Source organism: Geotrypetes seraphini, chromosome 1 (genome assembly GCF_902459505.1).
Source record: "Geotrypetes seraphini chromosome 1, aGeoSer1.1, whole genome shotgun sequence".
Classification (NCBI taxonomy): Eukaryota; Metazoa; Chordata; class Amphibia; order Gymnophiona; family Dermophiidae; genus Geotrypetes; species Geotrypetes seraphini.
Window position 1 is genome coordinate 245,595,398 of NC_047084.1, and position 21,512 is coordinate 245,616,909.

At 43.6% G+C, this 21,512-nt stretch overlaps 1 protein-coding gene across 2 annotated transcripts in view; it reads right to left on the reverse strand.

The window, feature by feature from the left end:
- The window catches only part of NCAPG (non-SMC condensin I complex subunit G), a 181,067-nt gene extending 160,844 nt beyond the window's left edge, over positions 1-20,223 (reverse strand). Inside the window, exons 1-3 of one of the 2 annotated variants that reach the window (XM_033948685.1) lie at positions 20,070-20,223; positions 7,302-7,422; positions 704-913 (exon numbers count right to left, since the gene is read on the reverse strand). In XM_033948685.1, the coding sequence (XP_033804576.1) occupies positions 704-913; positions 7,302-7,422; positions 20,070-20,140 (402 nt within the window). In that variant the 5' untranslated portion in view covers positions 20,141-20,223. Of the gene's footprint in view, positions 1-703; positions 914-7,301; positions 7,423-16,048; positions 16,182-20,069 lie in introns of those variants that run through there. The other variant, XM_033948693.1, reaches the window with a different exon arrangement.
- Between the last annotated feature and the right edge of the window lie 1,289 nt (positions 20,224-21,512).

The window sequence follows — 21,512 nt, forward strand, 5'->3', positions numbered from 1 at the left end:
TAAAACCACAAAGTGGAGCAGAAACACTTCTGAGCAACTTACTTGCAGGAAAAAAAACATGAGGGGTCAGGAGCAGCTCCCTGGGAAGGAGGTGGAGTTCAAAAGATGATTTACAGCATTCTGGAAGCAACTTACAGGTTCAGATGCATAACCCTAGCATTCAAGACAACTAGACACATTGCACTAGAAATATCCAACCATATAATCAGGTAATTGTATCTATATGTTCACCTGCTTATAAGGTTTATTTTTCAAAAATTCATATTACTGTATACAGGAAGCATGTTCAGCCCAAAAGCTTTCATTTATCATTTTCCATATCATTTACACTAAAACAGAGAAACATTTTTCAGGGAGGGTTTTTTTTTGCATTTTTTTTAAATTATGGGAGCAATATCCTTAACACACACACACCCCTCCTTTTATCCAGCTGTGCTTGAGGTACAAGAAGTGCTCACAATCAAAGGATTTCTATGAGGGTCGGAGAATTTCATACCAGCTTGTGCTAAAATCCTCTAGTGCAGCATGACAAAAGGAGCCCTTAATACACACTCGCAAAATAAAATCAGTTTTTTTCCTGCTGTCATGAATAAGAATATGCACATCCTTGCTAATTAGTATATAAAAATAGAAAGTGTTAAAATTTACTTTTTCATTAAATACAAAATTCACAGACTATATAACTGAGTGTTAAGATTGATACCTTCAATAGAAAGTTAAACAAGTAATTCACAGGTGAGTTCTCATCATCTTCCTCTTCTGTGCCATCTTCACTTTCCAATTGGTAGAAAGAAGTGATAAATTTAGTTACAAAATCCATTACCCGTTCCACAGCTGGCTCACGCTTGTAGACTACCATAGGGTATTTAAGGAAATGAACATACTCCTCATAAAAAATGGTTTTGTCTTTCATCTATGGGGAAAAAAATTATTTATCAATGACCACAATGCTTCAAACCCATTTTTTAATCATGCAATTCTAGCAAAACAATATCTTAAATTCTCTCTCAAAGTACTGGTCTCCTGGAGAAATTGAACAGTTGGTATAGAAGACATTTTGTTTCCTAGTTTATTAATGTTTGCTCAGTTTAAGTCTTTTTGTACCTCTAGGTGATGGAAAGCAAAAGATGTTAATATTTGATTTCCTTTAAATATGATCTTTTTTCCTTAAACTGAAATTATTTATAAAGATAAGCTGGTACTAAATCATACATAACTTTATAGATAAAAAAATAAGACAATTTAAAAAATATCCTTGTTTGCACAGGAAGCCAATGAGATTGTACAAAATAATGATATTCTATCTAACTTCTGTAATGAGTAAAATGCCGTATTTTGAATCATCTGTAGAGGTTTATTTATCTGCACTTAACATCCTACATAAGCAATATTACAAATCAATTTGACTTAAAATCATAGTTTGAACTAAGATCCTAAATTGCTTCACATTAAAATATTTTTTCTTAAGAAAACATGAATTTTTTTTTTTGCTAAGTGATTTACCCCCCATCCTTCCCCTTTCCAAAACCGTAGTGCAGGAATTCTATGAGCGCCGGAGCTGTTACCGCCGTGACCAGCGCTAAAAATGCTAGTACGGTTTTGTAAAAGGAGGGGTTAGTAAATTATCTTTAGATATTTGAATATCTACGTAGAAATCTAAAATCTTAATAGATTATTCTAATTTGCATTTTACCCGATTAACAAAAATAGTTGTGAGATAAAAGGCTGCTTTGTTTACCTCATTGGAATAACTACAAGACGGTATTGTATCTTCCAAAACAGACAATATTTGTTTATTGTTAGTATAAAAACTATAAGTATTACAGCAGCAAAGACATATCTAAAAAATGTATATTATCAGTTCAGAATATGCAATGGAGAGAAGAATTTGCACCCATATGCTTAGCAGGGGGCTAGCAGTTCCCCGTAGCATAAGTAAGTGAATCTCTCTGGCTTTGTCTAGAATGCACGTGTTTTTTATACAGAGCAATTCTTCCTTTGTCCCAAGAAAGTCCATCCCCGAATTCTGGTTATGTAATTCCCTATTGGTACATAAAAATAATGTACAGCTAACTCTTCCCATCTATCCACGCCTCTCTCTCACCTCCACCAGGGGCCTTGCAGAAACAGAGAACTGTTGCTGAACTTCCTTCTTTCAGCACGGAGACATGCAGCTGTTAATTAGAGGTGTTACAATTCTGTGCATATTCGAGTTGATGTCCTTGTAAGATGAAAAGTTGGCAACGAGATGGCCTTTCAACAATCCAGCTGTCTGGTTCCCATAGCTTGGTTGGGAGACAGGAAACCCATGGTTTGGTACCAAGTTCTTTCATCTCGTTACACCCACATGAACAGAGCTCCTTGCTCATTATTTCTAAGGTGTCTGGCATATGAAGTCTATGAAGTCATATAGCAGTGATAACAGTTCAGCATAACCTTGAAGAGATATTCTCCCAGCAGGGAAACAAGAACATCATTGTTAGCATTGCAAACAGTCTGGGCCTGGCTATGGGAAAATATGTCTGTAGTTTCAAGCAGGGTGTCCAGCATACACAAGTGAAAATCTAGGTCTGTAGAGTCCAGTTGAATCCTCCAGATGTCCAGTATATACATGTCAGTTGAAAATAACAGAGGGATTATTTCCAAAACCTATGATTTAAGCCTTATAGGTATTCAGCATCAAATTTATGCTTACTCATCCAAGATTCAATTATTTATATATTTTTATGAACTTTCGGAAGACCAATCTGGGAAAAATTACTAAAAGGAACTAAGATTGAAATATTTTCTGATATATGAAACTATTTATTTCAAACTCAGAAAAACCTTAAAAAATAACAAAGATAGACATAAGAACATAAGCAGTGCCTCCGTTGGGTCAGACCTTAGGTCCATCGTACCCAGTAGTCCGCTCACGTGGCGGCCTAACAGGTCCATGACCTGTGCAGTAATCCTCTTATCTATACCCCTCTATCCCCTTTTCCAACAGGAAATTGTCCAATCCTTTCTTGAACCCCAGTACCATACTCTGCCCTATTACGCCCTCTGGAAGCGCATTCCAGGTGTCCATCACAAGTTGGGTAAGGAAGAACTTCCTAGCATTCGTTTTGAATCTGTCCCCTTTTAACTTTTCTGAATGCCCTCTTGTTCTTTTATTTACTGAAAGTTTGAAGAATCTGTCCCTTTCCACTCTCTCTATGCCCTTCATGATCTTGTAAGTCTCTATCATATCCCCTCCAAGTCTCCTCTTCTCCAGGGAAAAGAGTCCCAGTTTCTCCAATCTCTCAACATATGAAAGGTTTTCCATACCTTTTATCAAACGTGTCGCTCTCCTCTGAACCCTCTCGAGTATCGCCATATCCTTCTTAAGGTACGGCGACCAATATTGGGCGCAGTACTCCAGATGTGGACGCACCATCGCCTGATACAACGGCAGGATAACTTCTTTCGTTCTGGTTGTAATACCCTCTTGATTATACCTAGCATTCTATTCGCTCTCTTAGTGGCCGCTGCGCACTGTGCCGTCGGCTTCATTGTCATGTCCACCATTACCCCCAAGTCCCTTTCTTGGGTACTCTCATTCAATAACATCCCTCCCATCGTATAGCTGTACCTCGGGTTTCTGCTTCCCACATGTAGTACTTTACATTTCTCAACGTTGAACTTCATCTGCCATCTCGTTGCCCATTCCCCCAGTTTGTTCAAGTCCCTTTGTAATTCTTCGCAGTCCTCTTTAGTCCGAGCTCCACTAAATAGTTTGGTGTCATCTGCGAATTTTATTATCTCACACTTCGTCCCTGTTTCTAGATCATTTATAAATATATTAAATAGCAGCGGTCCGAGCACCGAGCCCTGCGGAACACCACTCGTCTTTTCTCAGTGCTGCCGCCATTTTCCCCGGAACCGAGGTCAGACTTACTGGTCTGTAGTTTCCCGGGTCACCTCTTTATCCCTGAGGTACCTCACAAGAATTACTCCAACCAGCTGAAAAAAATCTGTTCCCATTAAGTTACATCAAGGAGGGACTCTGCAGAAGACCTACACCTAGGCGTACAACAGATATAACCAAAACATTTATAGGTTGTCTAATCAGCACTTAGACCTTTTTGACTTAGACGTAGTCAAACCAGGTCTAAGTGCCGAAAAAGGGGCCGCTGAGCTGATGGCCGCTGGCACCATCAGTTCAGCGGCTTGGCAACCTACCCACCACAACCATCGCGGCAGGAGAGATGCCTCATCTCTCCTACCGCGATGCCATCACTCCTCTACCCGAACTGCCGCGACCAGCAGCTCAGAGACTGGATTCCATGCTTGCATCAATCACTGCCATCACTTATCTTATGATGAGCGACATGTAATGACGTTTGAAGTTTGCGATTATCCCTTGGTCCATCGGTTGGATCAGAAGTCATGTTTGGTGGCAGAAACACGAGTTTGATGTTGGTCAGACGTACGTCATTGCTGTGTGCTGCACATTTATCACACAGCATTACAATGCGTCTCCTACGCCTTCTCATCAGATTGTCATGCTTCTGAAACCATTAAATCCACAGTGTCGCCGTCATCCATGCATTTTTGTTGCTTTCATATTCAACAGGCAGGCGTTTAATGTTTTTGAGCACCCAGGATTTCAATTCTTCCCAATCTTTAAGACATTGACACGTTCAGACAAAGACAATGACTTTTGACCAGTGTGTTGGACACGTTCAGCCAAAGACAAAAAGGTTTTTCTCCACGAGACGCCATGGTGCAGTTTTTGAAAGTTCAAACACCTGGCCGGGCCCAGACTGCTGATCCGAAACAAGTGGCTCATCAACATGAGAACATGATTGCTTTCAACCAGAGTGAACAAATAGGGGTGGGACTTATAACATCAGTGCGCATAAGCGGATTATGTGCTTATCAGAACTGCAATTATCTGGAGTTTACGTCCATTGACTTTAATATTTAAAAAAAATGGGACCATGGTGGTAGGCTGCGGATAACCGAAGCGTGCGCTTAACTGACATGCACTTAGGTAGAGTCAACTGTAATATTTTGTATGTGATCTGGCTTGATACTAGGAGCCAATGTACTTCTTTGAGGAAAAACTAACAGTCAAATTTTTGTGCATTGTGTATGAGTCAGAGGACTATGTTTTGTATCAATTGTAGTCTTTGAAGGTCCCTCTGTCTTAGCCTATAAAACAGGAATTGCAATAATCGATTTGTTGAATCACTAAAGCACGTGTTAAATATTCAACGCCAAGGGGAAGAAAAGAGGACCGACTGGACTAATCATGCAGAGCTATTTGTGAATTAAATAATTTAATTTAGAGTTCAACATGACACCTAGAAAGCAAACTGATGGAACCTGAGGGAGTGGTGTACCTTGTAGTAAGAATGGTGTGGATAGATCAACCTAGTTCTTAGAAGAGAAGATGATAGAAGTTTGCTGTATCAAGTAATTTTTTTTTTTTTAGTTTTACATAAAAATCTAAAGGGTTTCAAAGAAAAGTAAGGGTGCTGTCTCTATTTAATTTGATGTTTTATGTTGGAGTCTGTCTATATCTTTTTTGGAAGCTTCTATACTTCTATTAATGACTGGGAGTCAATTCAGAGCAGATTTCAAAGACATCTGTAATGGATTTTAAATACAGATTCAGATGGAATCCACTGTGATTGTTGGTGGCCTCCTAGCTGCTTGGCTAGGGTATCATGTTTGCATTATTACACTATTATATATGTATGATATGTTTACACAAGATTACAGTTAACCATTCTAACTAAGCATATTATATTTACACCTTCCTAAATAGGTTAACCTTTACAATTAAGTAATCTATATTTACATGCATCCTAAATAGCTCTAGCAATGTGTATATTCATCCTAGTTACACTTATCCTATTTTAGCTCCATTTATTATATTCATCATATCTTAAACATTTCTGGAAAGATCTACTACAGTCAAACCTCGGTTTGCGAGTAATGCGGTTTGCGAGTGTTTTACAAGAGGAGCAAAACATTCTCGCAAATCGTGACTCGCAAACTGAGCGTTGACTCAATTTACGAGCATCGCTACCTCCCCCCCCCCCCCGAGAACCGGCATCGCTCCCCTCCCCCTGTTTGCAAACACCCCCCCCCCCCGCGAACCAGCATCCTTCGCCTGCCCAAACAGAAGCCTTACCCCCATCTGGCACCAGCAAGCAGCCCACAGGATGTGCCGATGAAAGAAGATCCTTCCTGTTGCCTGGGCCTTGAGCATCTGCGCATGCTCAAGGCCTTCTGGTTCTCGCTCGCTGTGTGCCGGTGCCAGATGGGGTAAGGCTTCTGTTTGGGCTGGCGAGGCATGCCGGTTCTCCGGGGGGAGGGGGGTGGAGCAGTGCCAGTGGCCTCAGAGGGGTGGGAACAAATCAAGCGAGTTTCCCTTACTTCCTATGGGGAAACTCGCTTTGATAGACAAGCAATTTGGTTTATGAGCATGCTCCTGGAACAAATTATGCTCATAAAGCAAGGTTCCACTAAATGTGCATACATGTCATGTCCTGTCCTCTTATTGTGAGGGGGGAGCCTGCTGTTTTCCTCTATGTTGCTTCCTTCCTCTTCGGCTCACAGTTTCAGTTGAAGTAGTCTGAGAAAAGGATAGTCTTTATCCCTTTCTTGAATTTTCCGGTGTCCTTTTCTAACTTTAATTTCTTTAATTCCACCACATTGGAGCCATTACAGAGCACATTCTTACCCTTATGCTTTTGTATTTGTAGTAGAGACTCATGGATCAAGCGTAGAGTGCGAGGTGGATTGTGGTTATGTAGCCTGGCCGCAAGATATTTCGGTTCTGAGAGGTGAATGGTTTTATGCGTCAGCAGTAAGCTCATGAATTTCACCCTGCTTTCTATCAGGAGCCAGTGCAACTCTTTCAGTAGCGGGATGCCACTCGTATGTTTTGATTTTCCTAGCAAAACCGTTGCTGCAACATTTTGCACTCTTTAGATCCGTTTGATCATGTACTTTGGGAAACCCAGCAAGGTTGCATTGCAGTAGTCAAAGATTGCGAGTGGACATTGCTTGGTGGGAGAGGTAGGGTTTCAATCCTCTAACCCAGTAAAGTTTGCCATAAGTATTTTTCACAATGTGTTGGATCTGCATTGTCATGTCTAGGCTTGGGTCCAGTTTATTATGCAAACCACCGAGAAGGTCAGGATTAGGGGTATATAAAAAATTTAAAGTCCTGTACTATAACTATAGGAGATCTAGCTGAAATGGGAAAATCATATCTCTAAGCTTCTGTTCTACCGATCCCATTTAATCAACAGTTTATTTACCTGATTGTATGTAGACCTTAAGGAAGAGACCAACTTTTCATGACTCTGATGTGGTTTCTGGGCAAAGTCAAAGGCCTCTTTAATCTGCAGTATCTTCTTCTCTGCTGACATAGTTGCAAACCTGAAAAAGTACAAAGTTAAACAAAATATGTAATTGACCCACTTTAACAACTTCCTATTTTATTTTCTGAGCTTCAACTGAAAGTGCACTCTAATAAGAAAACAACTTACAGAGCCCACTATTTATTTTTTTTCTGTCTCCTTATGCTCGATGCCGTTTGTGTTAAGGTAACTAATACAATAAGAGAAACCTGTATGTCAATACTAAACAAAACCTTAGGTTTGTATACCGCATCATCTCAACATTCGCAGAGCTGTCTTGCCCTTCCCTAAATTATTACTGTATACCATACTCAAACTCTGCCTTACTTTCAGGCCTATTCTCTGCAGAAATGGGGCACATTGCCCTATCCCCACTACTAAAAAAAGCTGATCTAGACTCCACCGTACCATCCAACTATCGCCCAATAGCAAATATTCCTCTCCTGACCAAGTTGCTGGAGTCCATCATTTCCACCCAACTTTCATCCTATCTTGAAAGATTCTCCATTCTCCTACCCTACCAACATGGCTTCAGACCCAACTTCAGCACCGAATCCCTATTGTCCTCATTAATCTCAAAGGTCCAGCATCTTCACTCTTGCAATTAGTTCGCTGTTCTTCTTCAATTCGACCTTTCTGCAGCATTCGACATGGTCCATCACGATACACTAATTCTCCAACTTTCTGAAATTGGCTTAAACTTAACAGTCTTAGATTGGTTCTCAAAATTCTTACGTTCCCGCTCCTACTTCATTAACATGAATGGCTCCTCATCCCTCCCGTGGAAACCGATCTGTGGAGTTCCTCAGGGATCACCTCTATCCCCGATTCTCTTCAATGTTTATATGTCCTCCCTGAAACTCCTCCAATTGTTCCCCTTGGAAACGCTTTACACTTATGCCGATGACATCCTGGTCCTCCTCGAGACCGACTCTAACCCTCACCAATCTCTCTGAGAACATCTCCTCATGTATATCGAACCTCCAATCCTGGGCCCTCACCGTACAAATGAAATTAAACGAGACCAAAACAAAACTACTTTGGCTCGGCCCAAAATTAGATAAGCTACCCACCCTCATCCCTCTGTCCTCTGGCACCACATTGCATCTTGAACACTCATGCAAAGTACTAGGCATCATCATCGATTCCACCCTGTCTTTCAATGACCACCTTAATTCCTTAGTAAAAAAATGCTTTTTCAATCTTCACTTGTTAAGGAAAGTGAGATCCTGCTTCCATCATCATCACTTTGCTGTCCTCGTACAATCCATCATTCTTTCCAGACTGGATTACTGTAACTCTATCTACTTAAGCCTGACAAAGAGAAGCCTTCACAGACTCCAGCGGATCCAGAACACTGCGGCTAAACTAATCTTCGCAAAAAGCAAGTTTGACCACGTCTCCCCGCTTCTGTCTAAACTTCACTGGCTCCCAGTAATCTTTAGGGTTCACTACAAATGTGCCTGCCTAACCATCAAGTCTCTACACGGTATCCTGCCTTCCCTTTTTCCACTATCTTGGAACTCCTCTAATCCCAACACCACCAGATCCACTCAAAAATTCAAACTATCCTTCCCCTCTTTAAAAGGCATATCCCATGCAGGAAAACTAGGGACTTCCCTCTCCTTCAGATCAATGAACTCTGGAACAGTTTTACCACCCCGCTTCGGTGCCTGTCCTCCCTCCAACTCTTCTGAAAACATCTCCAAAATGCAATGACCTCTCCCTCATCGATTTACTAATTCCCTCTAAGCTTCTCTTTCTAAGACCTTCTACTTTTCATTGTAGTTTCTTTCTATACCAATTACTGTAAACCGTGTCGAGCTCTACTTCTGTGGAGATGATGCGGTATACAAATTTAAGGTTTAGTTTAGTTTAGTGAAGAAGAAGAAAAAAAAAAAGCTACATAAGAATTGCCGCTGCTGGGTCAGACTAGTGGTCCATCGTGCCCAGCAGTCTGTTCACGCGGCGGCCCTCTGGAAAAATCCCAGCACCCTAACTGAGACTAGCCCTACCTGCATATGTTCTGGTTTAGCAGGAACTTGCCTAACTTTGTCTTGAATCCCTGGAGGGTGTGTTCCTCAATGACAGACTCCGGAAGAGCGCTCCAGTTTTCTACCACTCTCTGGGTGAAGAACGTCCTTACGTTTGTACAGAATCTATCCCCTTTCAATTTTAGAGAGTGCTCTCTCGTTCTCCCTACCTTGGAGATGGTGAACAACCTGTCCTTATCTACTAAGTCTATTTATTCCCTTCAGTATCTTGAATGTTTCGATCATGTCCCCTCTCAATCTCCTCTGTTTGAGGGAGAAGAGGCCCAGTTTCTCTAATCTTTCGCTGTACGGCAACTCCTCCAGCCCCTTAACCATCTTAGTCGCTCTTCTCTGGACCCTTTCGAGTAGTACCGTGTCCTTCTTCATGTATGGCGACCAATGCTGGACACAGTACTCCAGGTGAGGGTGCACCATGGCCCGTTACAGCGGCATGATAACCTTCTCCGACCTGTTTGTGATCCCCTTCTTTATCATTCCTAGCATTCTGTTCGCCCTTTTCGCCGCGGCCGCACATTGTGTGGACAGCTTCATTGACTTGTCGATCATAACTCCCAAGTCTCTTTTCTGGAAGGTCTCTCCAAGAACCGCCCCGGACATCCTGTATTTGTGCATGAGATTTTTGTTACCGACATGCATCACTTTACACTTATCCACGTTGAACCTCATCTGCTGTGTTGATATCCATTCCTTGAGCCTGAATATGTCAGGTTGCAGATCTTCACAATCCCCCTGTGTCTTCACTACTCTGAATAACTTTGTACCGCCCGCAAATTTAATCACCTCACTCGTCGTACCTATGTTCAGAATATTTATAAAGATGTTGAAGAGCATGGGTCCAAGCACCGAGCCCTGCGGAACCCCACTGGTGACGCTCTTCCAGTCCGAATATTGTCCATTTACCCCCACTCTCTGTTTCCTAGGTCCCAGCCAGTTTTTAATCCATGCGAGTATTTCACCCTCGATTCCATGGCTCACAATTTTCCAAAGTAGTCGTTCATGCAGAACCTTGTCAAACACCTTCTGAAAATCCAGATATACAATGTCAACTTATCTGGACTATGAGGGTTTATATAATAAACCATATTACCGTATTTTCACGCATATAACGCGCGCGTTATACGCGTTTTTACCTACCGCGCATACCCCTCGCGCGTTATATGCGTGAGCGCGGTATACAAAAGTTTTAAAACATAGTTCCCACCCCGCCCGACGCCCGATTCACCCCCCCAGCAGGACCGCTCGCACCCCCACCCCGAACGACCGCTCGCACGCGCTCCCACCCGCACCCGCATCCACGATCGGAGCAAGAGGGAGCCCAAGCCCTCTTGCCCGGCCGCCTCCCCGACGTCCGATACATCCCCCCCCCCCCGGCAGGACCACTCGCACCCCCACCCCGAAGGACCGCCGACTTCCCGACAATATCGGGCCAGAAGGGAGCCCAAACCCTCCTGGCCACGGCGACCCCCTAACCCCACCCCGCACTACATTACGGGCAGGAGGGATCCCAGGCCCTCCTGCCCTCGACGCAAACCCCCTCCCCCCCAACGACCGCCCCCCCCAAGAACCTCCGACCGCCCCCCAGCCGACCCGCGATCCCCCTGGCGACCCCCCCACCCCCCTTCCCCGTACCTTTGGTAGTTGGCCGGACAGACGGGAGCCAAACCCGCCTGTCCGGCAGGCAGCCAACGAAGGAATGAGGCCGGATTGGCCCATCCATCCTAAAGCTCCGCCTACTGGTGGGGCCTAAGGCGCGTGGGCCAATCAGAATAGGCCCTGGAGCCTTAGGTCCCACCTGGGGGCGCGGCCTGAGGCACATGGGCCCAACCCGACCATGTGCCTCAGGCCGCGCCCCCAGGTGGGACCTAAGGCTCCAGGGCCTATTCTGATTGGCCCACACGCCTTAGGCCCCACCAGTAGGCGGAGCTTTAGGATGGATGGGCCAATCCGGCCTCATTCCTTCGTTGGCTGCCTGCCGGACAGGCGGGTTTGGCTCCCGTCTGTCCGGCCAACTACCAAAGGTACGGGGAAGGGGGGTGGGGGGGTCGTGGGGGTCGCCAGGGGGGTCGCGGGTCGGCTGGGGGGGCGGTCGGAGGTTCTTGGGGGGGGCGATCGTTGGGGGGAGGGGGGTTTGCGTCGAGGGCAGGAGGGCCTGGGATCCCTCCTGCCCGTAATGTAGTGCGGGGTGGGGTTAGGGGGTCGCCGTGGCCAGGAGGGTTTGGGCTCCCTTCTGGCCCAACTACCAAAGGTACGGGGAAGGGGGGTGGGGGGGTCGTGGGGGTCGCCAGGGGGGTCGCGGGTCGGCTGGGGGGGGCGGTCGGAGGTTCTTGGGGGGGGGCGGTCGTTGGGGTGAGGGGGGTTTGCGTCGAGGGCAGGAGGGCCTGGGATCCCTCCTGCCCGTAATGTAGTGCGGGGTGGGGTTAGGGGGTCGCCGTGGCCAGGAGGATTTGGGCTCCCTCCTGGCCCGATATTGTTGGGGAATCGGCGGTCCTTCGGGGGGAGGGATGTATCGGACGTCGGGGGGGGCATCAGGCTTTCAGGATGGGGACAGACCTTCAAGGGGGGACAGTGCACGGAAGTCAGGGGGGGTGAACGGAGAGTCGGGACAGCGCACGGAAAGTCAGGGCGGGCGAAAGGAGCGTCGGGCAGCATGCGCGGTATACCCGTGAGCGCGGTATACCAAAGTTTTTGTACATATCATCGTGATTTCTGCGCGCTATACCCGTGTGCGCGTTTTATACGGGTGCGCGTTATTTGCGTGAAAATACGGTAAATTAAAATATTTATTAATTCAACTAGCCCACAAACATTTGTTTACAAGACACTTTTTGGACAAACTGCCTCTCATTAAAAAATGTGTACACCTTGGATTTTATCTTTTGTCATGGAAATTCCTCCATACAAAATGAGTCTTATAAGTAACATTGTTACTTCATTTGGTTCCTTAACTATATCATTAGTGTTGCAATGATTAAATGATTCTATTCCCTTGATTTACAGGTTCAATTACGAGGGGGGAGGGGGATAATTTTATTATTTTATTAATGTATATTGTACATTGTATTTGATTATATAATAGGAAGGGTGGGGGTTAATAGCATTTTATGTGTACTCTTGATGACTATTAAGTGATATATTTATGATCTATTTGTTATATTATATTGATGCACTTATTGTGCATTTAAAAATGAATAAAGAATTTTTTTTAACTATATCATTAGTGCTCCAAATAAAAAATCAGAAGCAAGTTTTTGGGAAAAACCAGACCTAGAAAATTTTCCACAAGAGCTTCCCATGCAAAATTTCTCATTCACATTAAGTTAACACATATTATTTAGCTATTTGTAACTATCTCTGGGAAAATATGACTATAAGTCCTAAACTTTAGTCATGTTTTCCCAGAAATAGTCACATTTTTGCAACTATATAACACTAGATTATACCACATTGTAAGCAGTCAGATCTGCCTTTTTTCTATTTTCAAAATATTTCAGCAAAAATGTTGTATTCTCTCTTTTTTCATTCATCTGTGCACTAATAAGATGAAATTTGTTCTTACCTGTTAATTTTATCTTTTCTTGAGCCCTACTAGACCAGTCCAGACTTATGGGATGTCTCCTCCTCTCAGCAGGAGGAGGAAGAGACTTTTAAGATTCCAATTACTTCAGTATAAGACAGTGTAGCCTGAAATATTCCAATATGCTAATACCAAAGCTGCTCAGAGAAACCAAAGCAATTAAGGAAAAAAACCACACACCACACAAGAGAGCTAGATTGAACCCAGAACAGAAGCCCCATAAGACTACCTTTGCAAAACTGACTATGTAAATAGGTGGCAGACCTAGAACACAGAAATTTATAGAATTCCCCCCCGTCTTCCAGGGCAGGTCCTGGACTAATATAGCAGGACTCAAGGAAAGGAACAGATGAGAACAATTTTATCATCCTGTTAGACTAGTGCACACCTACGGGATATACAAGAGCTTTTACCCTACACAGTAGGAGGTGCACAATACCTTCCAGTACTCCCTACCAAAGGCACTGTCCCACCTAGCACAACTATCAAGCTTACAAAATTTGAAAAACAAATGAAGAGAGGCCTGAAAATGTCTTTCAGAGTAAATACTCCCCGCTTTTGGCCAGGATGCAGGCTACAATTTGGTAGAGTAAGCCCTGAGAAACTTTTTTTTCTCCTGAACAACGTAGGCTGCCTCAACAATTGACCTAATCTAGTGCAGAAACAAAATCTTTGCGACCGTGGATCTTTAGCAAGGACCACACAGGTATGTTAGATAGATTGTGAGCCCACCGGGACAGATAGGGAAAATGCTTGAGTGCCTGATTGTAAAACCGCTTAGATAACCTTGATAGGCGGTATATAAAATCCTAATAATAATAATAATAATAAAAAAATAATAACTCGCTAATCCTTTTCTGATATTGCAAGTAGCAGAGAGGCACCATCGAACATCAGAAAATTGGGAATAGTACAAAGTGAACATCAAAAGAGAACAAGAAATAAGGAGCACTGCAATACGTGCCTGCAGCTCTGAAATATTTCAAGTTGGACAGATTGCCACAAGGAAAACTGTTTTAAGGGCAAGATCGTTCATGACGGCCACTGAAGAGCTTCAAAGGGGTACTAGACAGGAATGACAATGAAAGATTACGTTCTTACCTTGCTAATCTTCTCTTTTAAACAGGAATGGTAGTCTTGACCAGTGGTTCTCAACCTTGTCCTAGCCAGTCGAGTTTTCAAGATATCCCTAATGAATACGCATAAGACATATTTGCATGCCTGTCTCCTCCATTATATGCAAATCTCTCATGCATCTTCATTAGGGATATCTTGAAAACCCTAGGGTTTGGGGGTCCCCTAGGACAGGGTTGAGAATCATTGGTCTTGACCATTTGATTAAACCCCTATTGGTTGCAAGGGCTGTAGGGAGCCCACTGTTTGTTTTCAGGCTCCACCCCCCCTTCAGTCAGTACCAAAGCTTCTAGCGAGTCCTAGAGTGTGAACATAAGAAAGGGGTGCGGAGAAACTCCCCAAAGTTATATAATTCTGTTCTGCTCTAACATTAAACATGCAAACATTAAAGAACAATGCTAGTTAACCACAACCAATGAAACAAACAAGGTTGTAAAATAAAAGAACCATCTACATGTGTGCCATCTGTACCAAGAGCTCTGTAGCTCTTATGAGTGAATTCTTCTTCATTCCTGGCCCTACTAGGCAGACGAAAGAAACAAGACATCAGACTAAGCAGTCATGTCAGAACAGAAAGCAGGCTAGTAAACATTTGACTGGCGGGCATCAAGACTATCATTCCTGTTTACAAGAAAAGGAGATTAGCAAGAACCTAATCTTTCCTTCTTGTACAACATGACTGAAGTCTTGACCATCAGGAGTCCAGCCCAACTGCCACATCTACCATGTAAAACTTAATGAACGTGTGGAGATGGACCAAGTGGCCGCTCTGCAAATCTCTGCATGCGAGACTGCTCCGAGTGGAATGCGGCTTCACCGCCACTGGAGAGTGCTTTCCACTTCCAAAATAGGCAGAAGATATGGCCATCTTAATCTTCCTGGATATGATCTGGTGTCACCATTTTGCAAAATGACATTGCTCCTGTTTTTTCAAACTACAGTGGGGGAGGGGGTGCATTTGGAGGGTCAGGGGAAGGGGTTGTCACTAGCCACCAGAGATTTTTTTTTTTTTAATGTCAGGGGAAGGGGACGTCTGGAGGGTGGAACTTTATTTTTTAATATGGAGGGAGGGGATTCATATTGGGGGGGGGGTGCAGCTAACAACTGATTTTAACATAAGGGGGAGGTGATGGGTCTGGCTGTGGAATTGGGGTACTGCTAATACCAAGGATTTTATTTTATTGGGGCGGGGGGGCTCCTTGACCATGCAGAAACTATTCCAGCAGATTGCTTTTTTCTTTAAATAAATTCACCATACCTGTCAGTGCATGAGCCAATCACACACCAATAGGAAGGCCATTTTGCACCAAGCTGCAAATTATTGCTGCATTTTTAACACAGCAGTAATTTGCATTTTCATCGATTGGCAATGCAGTAATTTTGTGGCAGAAATTACTTGCTAAGCCATCAGTAGGCGTGTCTAACGCACAGCTTTCTGAATCGGCTCCATACATAGGTAGGAACCCAAATTAATCACAGTATGGCTTTTGCCTTCCTCCTTGTCGTTTTGAATAATCATCCATTCGTAATCTCTATATACAGAGCTATGTGACCGCAGATCTTGTCTCACATGGGGAAACTAATAGGAAAGTATCCTTGCCTAGAACTATATTAGAGCATCAGCGATTGCAATCTCTATGGCAAGTCTAGCCAATTCTAACCGGTGCGAATCTGCTAACAAACAAGTGCCCTCATAGCAATTCAAGTCAGTCTGTCGGTTTGCACACATACCAAGTCACACGCATTTGGCTGCCCTCACACTCACAAGCACCCTGCACCGCTTTGCCATCTTCTCCCTTCCCCCCCCCCCCGGTCTAACGTCTCCCGCTCTCCTCCAGCACAAACCCCCCTCCCACCATCAAACTGAGAGCGAGATCACCCACCGCCAATCCCGCAGCTTTCCCTCCTTCGGTTAACCCGTCCGCCTCCAACACAACTTTTCTCCCTCAGAAGCGTCCAGCCTAGCCAGAAACAGGAAGTTGCGTCAGAGAAGGGCAGAACGCGGGACAATTCAAACAAGTTTGCGTCAGAGGCAGGCGGGACGCCGGAGAAGGAAAGCTGTACAGTTTGAACTTGTTCCCCGCGGTCCTCCGGTCGCCTTGCTGGAGCAGCTAGTCTCACACCAACACATGCCCGCAGCGTCAGAGCATACATGTTGTACTAGTGACCTTCACTGCAGCTAGGAGATGGCGGATATCTGGTTATTGAAACTAAGACTCCAGGGGTTAGGGGCTAGAATGCACATAACGCTGTTGCTACGATCATGCAGGTGGCTGTGGGCCGATCTTTTGGCCATTTCGGGCACAGCGATCGTTGTTCCAACAAGTTTGCACATGCAAATGATTCGCGTGGAGGTTCCTAGGAACCCTGTTTGATCAGTCGCTGGGAGACCGACTTTAACACATGCAGAGCCCATTTGGGGAAGACCGAACAGCCACACAGCTGTTGGGGCTTTTTTCTTTTTTAATGGCACAGATGTAATGTAATTTATTTCTTATATACCGCTACATCCGTTAGGTTCTAAGCGGTTTACAGAAAATATACATTAAGATTAGAAATAAGAAAGGTACTTGAAAAATTCCCTTACTGTCCCGAAGGCTCACAATCTAACTAAAGTACCTGGAGGGTAATAGAGAAGTGAAAAGTAGAGTTAGAGGAAAAATAAAATAAACATTTTAACAAGACAACATTGATCTAAATACTTTGGAAGGTAGAAGAGAGGAGAGAAAGGAATAGAAGCAGAAGGGGGAGCCGTTGAACAGTAGAATTCTGGAGAAATTTAAATGATAGAAATAGAACAAAACAAAGACAAAAGGCAAAACAATAGATAAGATTAAAGATAAATCATAAGCTGGAAAGAAAAATAAAATAAAACTTTGTCTTCAATCCACGGTTTCAGCGTCAGTGATGAAGTGGAGCAAGTAAGTTTAGGAGGAGCGATTGACGTTTCCAGAAAGGGCTTTTGCTACACATGCACAATATCTGCCCCATTAAAAAAATGCGAGCCACCTCTGCCCTCCTCCCCCCCCCCATGACGGTGCCCCCTCGAGCCTGACAATCCTCAGAACCAAAAGAGGGGGGGTGTCCTGGCAGAGGGTAACAGTTCAGCGGGGAGGGGGGGAGTCACAGCAGCAGAAGGGAGTGTTCCAGAACCATGTTTTGTGTGTCTAGCTCCAGGACTTGCTACACAGTGCTAGTTAACCATGGTTTATCACCAAAGCGGTGCCACTAAACTGTTTAAAGGTGTTAAGACGCTTGCAGACTGAAAAATTGCAGGTAGACCTTAAGGAATTGGACGACTGGGCATCCAAATAGCAGATGAAATTTAATGTCGACAAATGCAAAGTGATGCATATTGGGAAGAATAACCCAAATCATAGTTATCAGATGCTAGGGTCCACCATAGTTGTCATCGTAAACAATATGCTGAAACCATCTGTCCAATGTGCAGCAGCCAAAAAAGCAAACAGGATGCTAGGAATTATTAGACAAAGGATGGTAAATAAGACTATGTTATAATGCTTCTGTATTGCTCCATGGTGCGATCTCACCTTAAGTATTGTATTCAATTTTGGTTGCCATATCTCAAAAAAGACATAGAGGAATTAGAAAAAAGGTTCAAAGAAGGGCGCCAAGATGATAAAGGGGATGGAATTCATCTCGTATGCAGAAAGACTAAAAAGGTTATGGCTCTTCATCTTGGAAGAGAGGCAACTGAGGGGCGATAAGACTGAAGTCTACAAAATTCTGAGTGGTATAGAACGGGTACAAGTGAATCTATTTTTTACTCCATCAAAAATTATAAAGACTATGGGGCATTCGATCAAGTTACAGGGAAATATTTTTAAATCCAATAAATATTTTTTCACTCAGAATAGTTAAGCTCTGGAACGTATTGCCAGAGTATGTGGTAACAGTGGTTAATGTAGCTGGTTTTAAAAAAGGTTTGGACAAGTTCCTGGAAGAAAAGTCCATAGTCTGCTATTGAGAGAGAGATAGAGGAAGCCATTGTTTGCCCTGGGATTGGTAACATGGAATGTAGCTACTATTTGGGTTTTTGTCAGGTACTTGTGACCTGGATTGACCACTGTGGAAACAGGTTACTAGGCTAGATGGACCATTGATCTGACCCAGTATGGCTATTCTAATGTTATGTTAATGCTACTACTATTAATCATTTCTATAGTGCTATTAGACATAAGCAGTGCTGTACATCAAAACATAGAAGAGACTGTCCCTGCTCGAAAGCGCTTACAATCTAGTTATGACAGACAAACTGGACAAAAAGATGCATTAATACACAGTGCTCAGGTGGGGGAATTACAGAGGGAATGATAAGACAGACATTGGTGCTTATAAGGAGGGTTGGAGTTTGGAATTGAAAGCAGATTCAGAGAAGTGGGCTTTGAATCTGGATTTGAATACTGCCAGATATGGAGCTTGACATACAGGCAGTTTGTTCCAGGCATACAGTGAAGCAAAGTCATAGGGGCATAGTTGACCATAGAAGAGAAGGGTACAGGTAATAGAGACTTTTCCAATGAGTAGAATGTCCGGGGGAAGTGTGGGGAGAGAGGAGTGATACTGAGGAGCTGCGGAGTGAATACACTTGTAGGTCAGTAAGAGGAGTTGAACTGTATGTGGAAATGGATAGGGAACCAATTAAGTGTCTTGAGGAGAAGGATAATATGGTTGAAACCCAGGACTGAACGTCTGCCAAGATTTCAAATGTAGAGAGATAGATCTGTAAATCATCAGCATAAAGGTGATTCTGAAAGCCATGGGAGGAGATAGGAGCACCAAGGGAAGAAGTGTAGATGGAAAAAAGAAGTGGTCCCAGGCACTGAGAATTATAAGAACAGCATCAACACTGATGCATGCCATTTTTTTTTTTTTTCAACTTGCTCTGGTTATACAAATTATTTTATGCATAAAACACATGCATAGACTAGGAGATGGCGTTAAGGGCAGACTAGGGGCCAGTGTGGGTTATAGGTAGAGCAAGAAATTAAGCTGTTCTGAATATAACTTATGCCAGGGGTGTCAAAGTCCCTCCTCGAGGGCCACAATCCAGTCGGGTTTTCAGGATTTCCCCAATGAATATTGTGGCCGGGCCAGTCCCTGAGTAGATGAGAAGCCCGGCTCGGACCACAGGTAGATTTATTGTAGCGCCTTTTATGTGGCTGGTTGAAAGGAAAACCCAGATGCCGGATCTGAATAAAATCCACCAAGTTTATTACTGCTCTCAGAATAATGAAAAAAAAAAACATTAAACTGGGTAAGGAATTTTCATCAATGTCCTTTGGTACAATTACCAGTATCATAGTCCAAAAACTACTTTGCACTGAGTTTTAGGATCAGCAAACAAACAGTGCTAGTTAACAGAAAAAAGTCCTGCTCAAAACAATAATTCAAGCATGTCCTGAGTTCCTTTATACAGCTGAGCACAACCTGTACCAGCTCTCAGGTTCCTCATAGATTGCTTCAGTTCAAGAGGGAAACAAAACTATTAACTTTTCTTTTATCAGTTCCATAAAAGGATGGCAAAACAAACTTCCTACAATAGCTTCACTTAATTGGACAGAGCTGCTTCTGCCCTGCTCCAAGCCCTGCTTTAGTTCAGGGTTTTAATTAACCAGGACTGGACTTCTCCTAGGACAGGAAAAGACCTTTCAGGTTTCACTCCCTCCTATATCCATGCCCTCTTCAAATTCATTCTCTTCAGGAAGACTGCTCATCTCCCACTCATTATTCAGGTTTTCAGGGCTGTTTCTCCACCCCTTAACCTCCAGCTGTTCCTCCCAGCCCCCTCCTTGCCTGTCTGCCAGCTCTCTCATAACATACTTTCCCTGAGGGCCAACTCCCGGGTTTTCCCCCCAAGACTGACTGGGCTGGGTACCATACCTCCCTGGGATTAGACTTTCCTCACTGTGGAGCTGGCGTCTTGCAAACATCCGAGGTTGGGGAACAGGCATTCTCGAGAAGCTGGAGTCTCAGTGTGTGGCTGGGCTCTCTTGATTAGAGCCAGCTGAGCTCCCCCAATGACCCTGCTTGTTTCCTATTTGAGGTTGTTTGACCTGCACACCCCGAGTGCTAACCCCACCCCCTCCTGGGTTGGTTTTATGTTTCTCAGCTTGAGGAAAGGAGTAATAGGGGGAATAATTGGTTTCTAGTGCCCTCCCCCTCTGGCTCTTGGGCTGTACTATGACCTGCCTTTTCTCTTTCCCTCCTGGCTGTGCCGGCTGTCCGGACTCCATGCCAGGTTTTCCAGGGACCAGGGCTGTGTGCTTGCTGGGTTTAGTAGTTCTTTTAGTTGGGACAGGAGCTTCCCTGTCACATAATGCATGAGATCTATTTGCATGTACTGCTTTCAATGTATGCTAATAGATCGCATGCATATTCATTGGGGAAAGCCTGAAAACCCGACTGGATTGCGGCCCTCAAGGAGAGACTTTGACATCCCTGACTTATGCCAACTAAATAAAAGATCTTCCTTATATGCTTAAATGGATTAAGTTAGTCCAACAAAAAAAGGTATCACTTTATTCTCTTTGTTTATTTTTATTTATTAACATTTGTTTCAATGCTTTAAAATAGACTAATCAGCAGTCACACCACATTATCCATGTATCCGTGTAGCAATTTAAATGAATGGAATCGCTGAATATGAACAGAAAGATAGGAGCTAATAGTACAGAAATAAATAATTTATAAAATAATAATAATAAAGGTAAATTGCTAGGGTCTGTTTGTTCTTGCTCACATTATAGTTCCAGCCTAGTGGCAGGATCCAACATATTTTATTGCCATAGCTGCTGTTCCTCTAGTTTCCTGTAGGATTAAGGATTACACTTCCCCCTCCACTTTCGCTTTGATAGGGGAAAAGCATAGCAGCGAATACCGAAAAACCACAAATAACTTTTCGTATGTTATTCTCGGTTTTTTGGTAACAAACCCCTAAAAAGATAAAAAAAACCGCGAATAACCTAACCTGATTTGCTCCGGGAGCAGCGATTTCCGCCGTACAATACCAGGAGCAGTGATTTCCTGTGACATAAATTGGGGGGGGGGGGGGAGCCAGAGAATGAAAAATCATGCATAATCGAAACCACGGTTAATGAAACCGTGAATACCGAGGGGGAAGTGTAGTTTTTCCGTGGTTCTTTCTGGTACAGATGTGTTTAGGTTTAGATTTATTTGTAATATACATAACATAACATAGTAAATGAAGTAATCTGCCTTTATCCAAAGCACCAGATAATATATCTGTATTTTGTTTTGCGTTTTTATGAATATTATCTATAGTCCAAACAGTCTTACACAGACCAACAGCTCTGATAAGAAAGG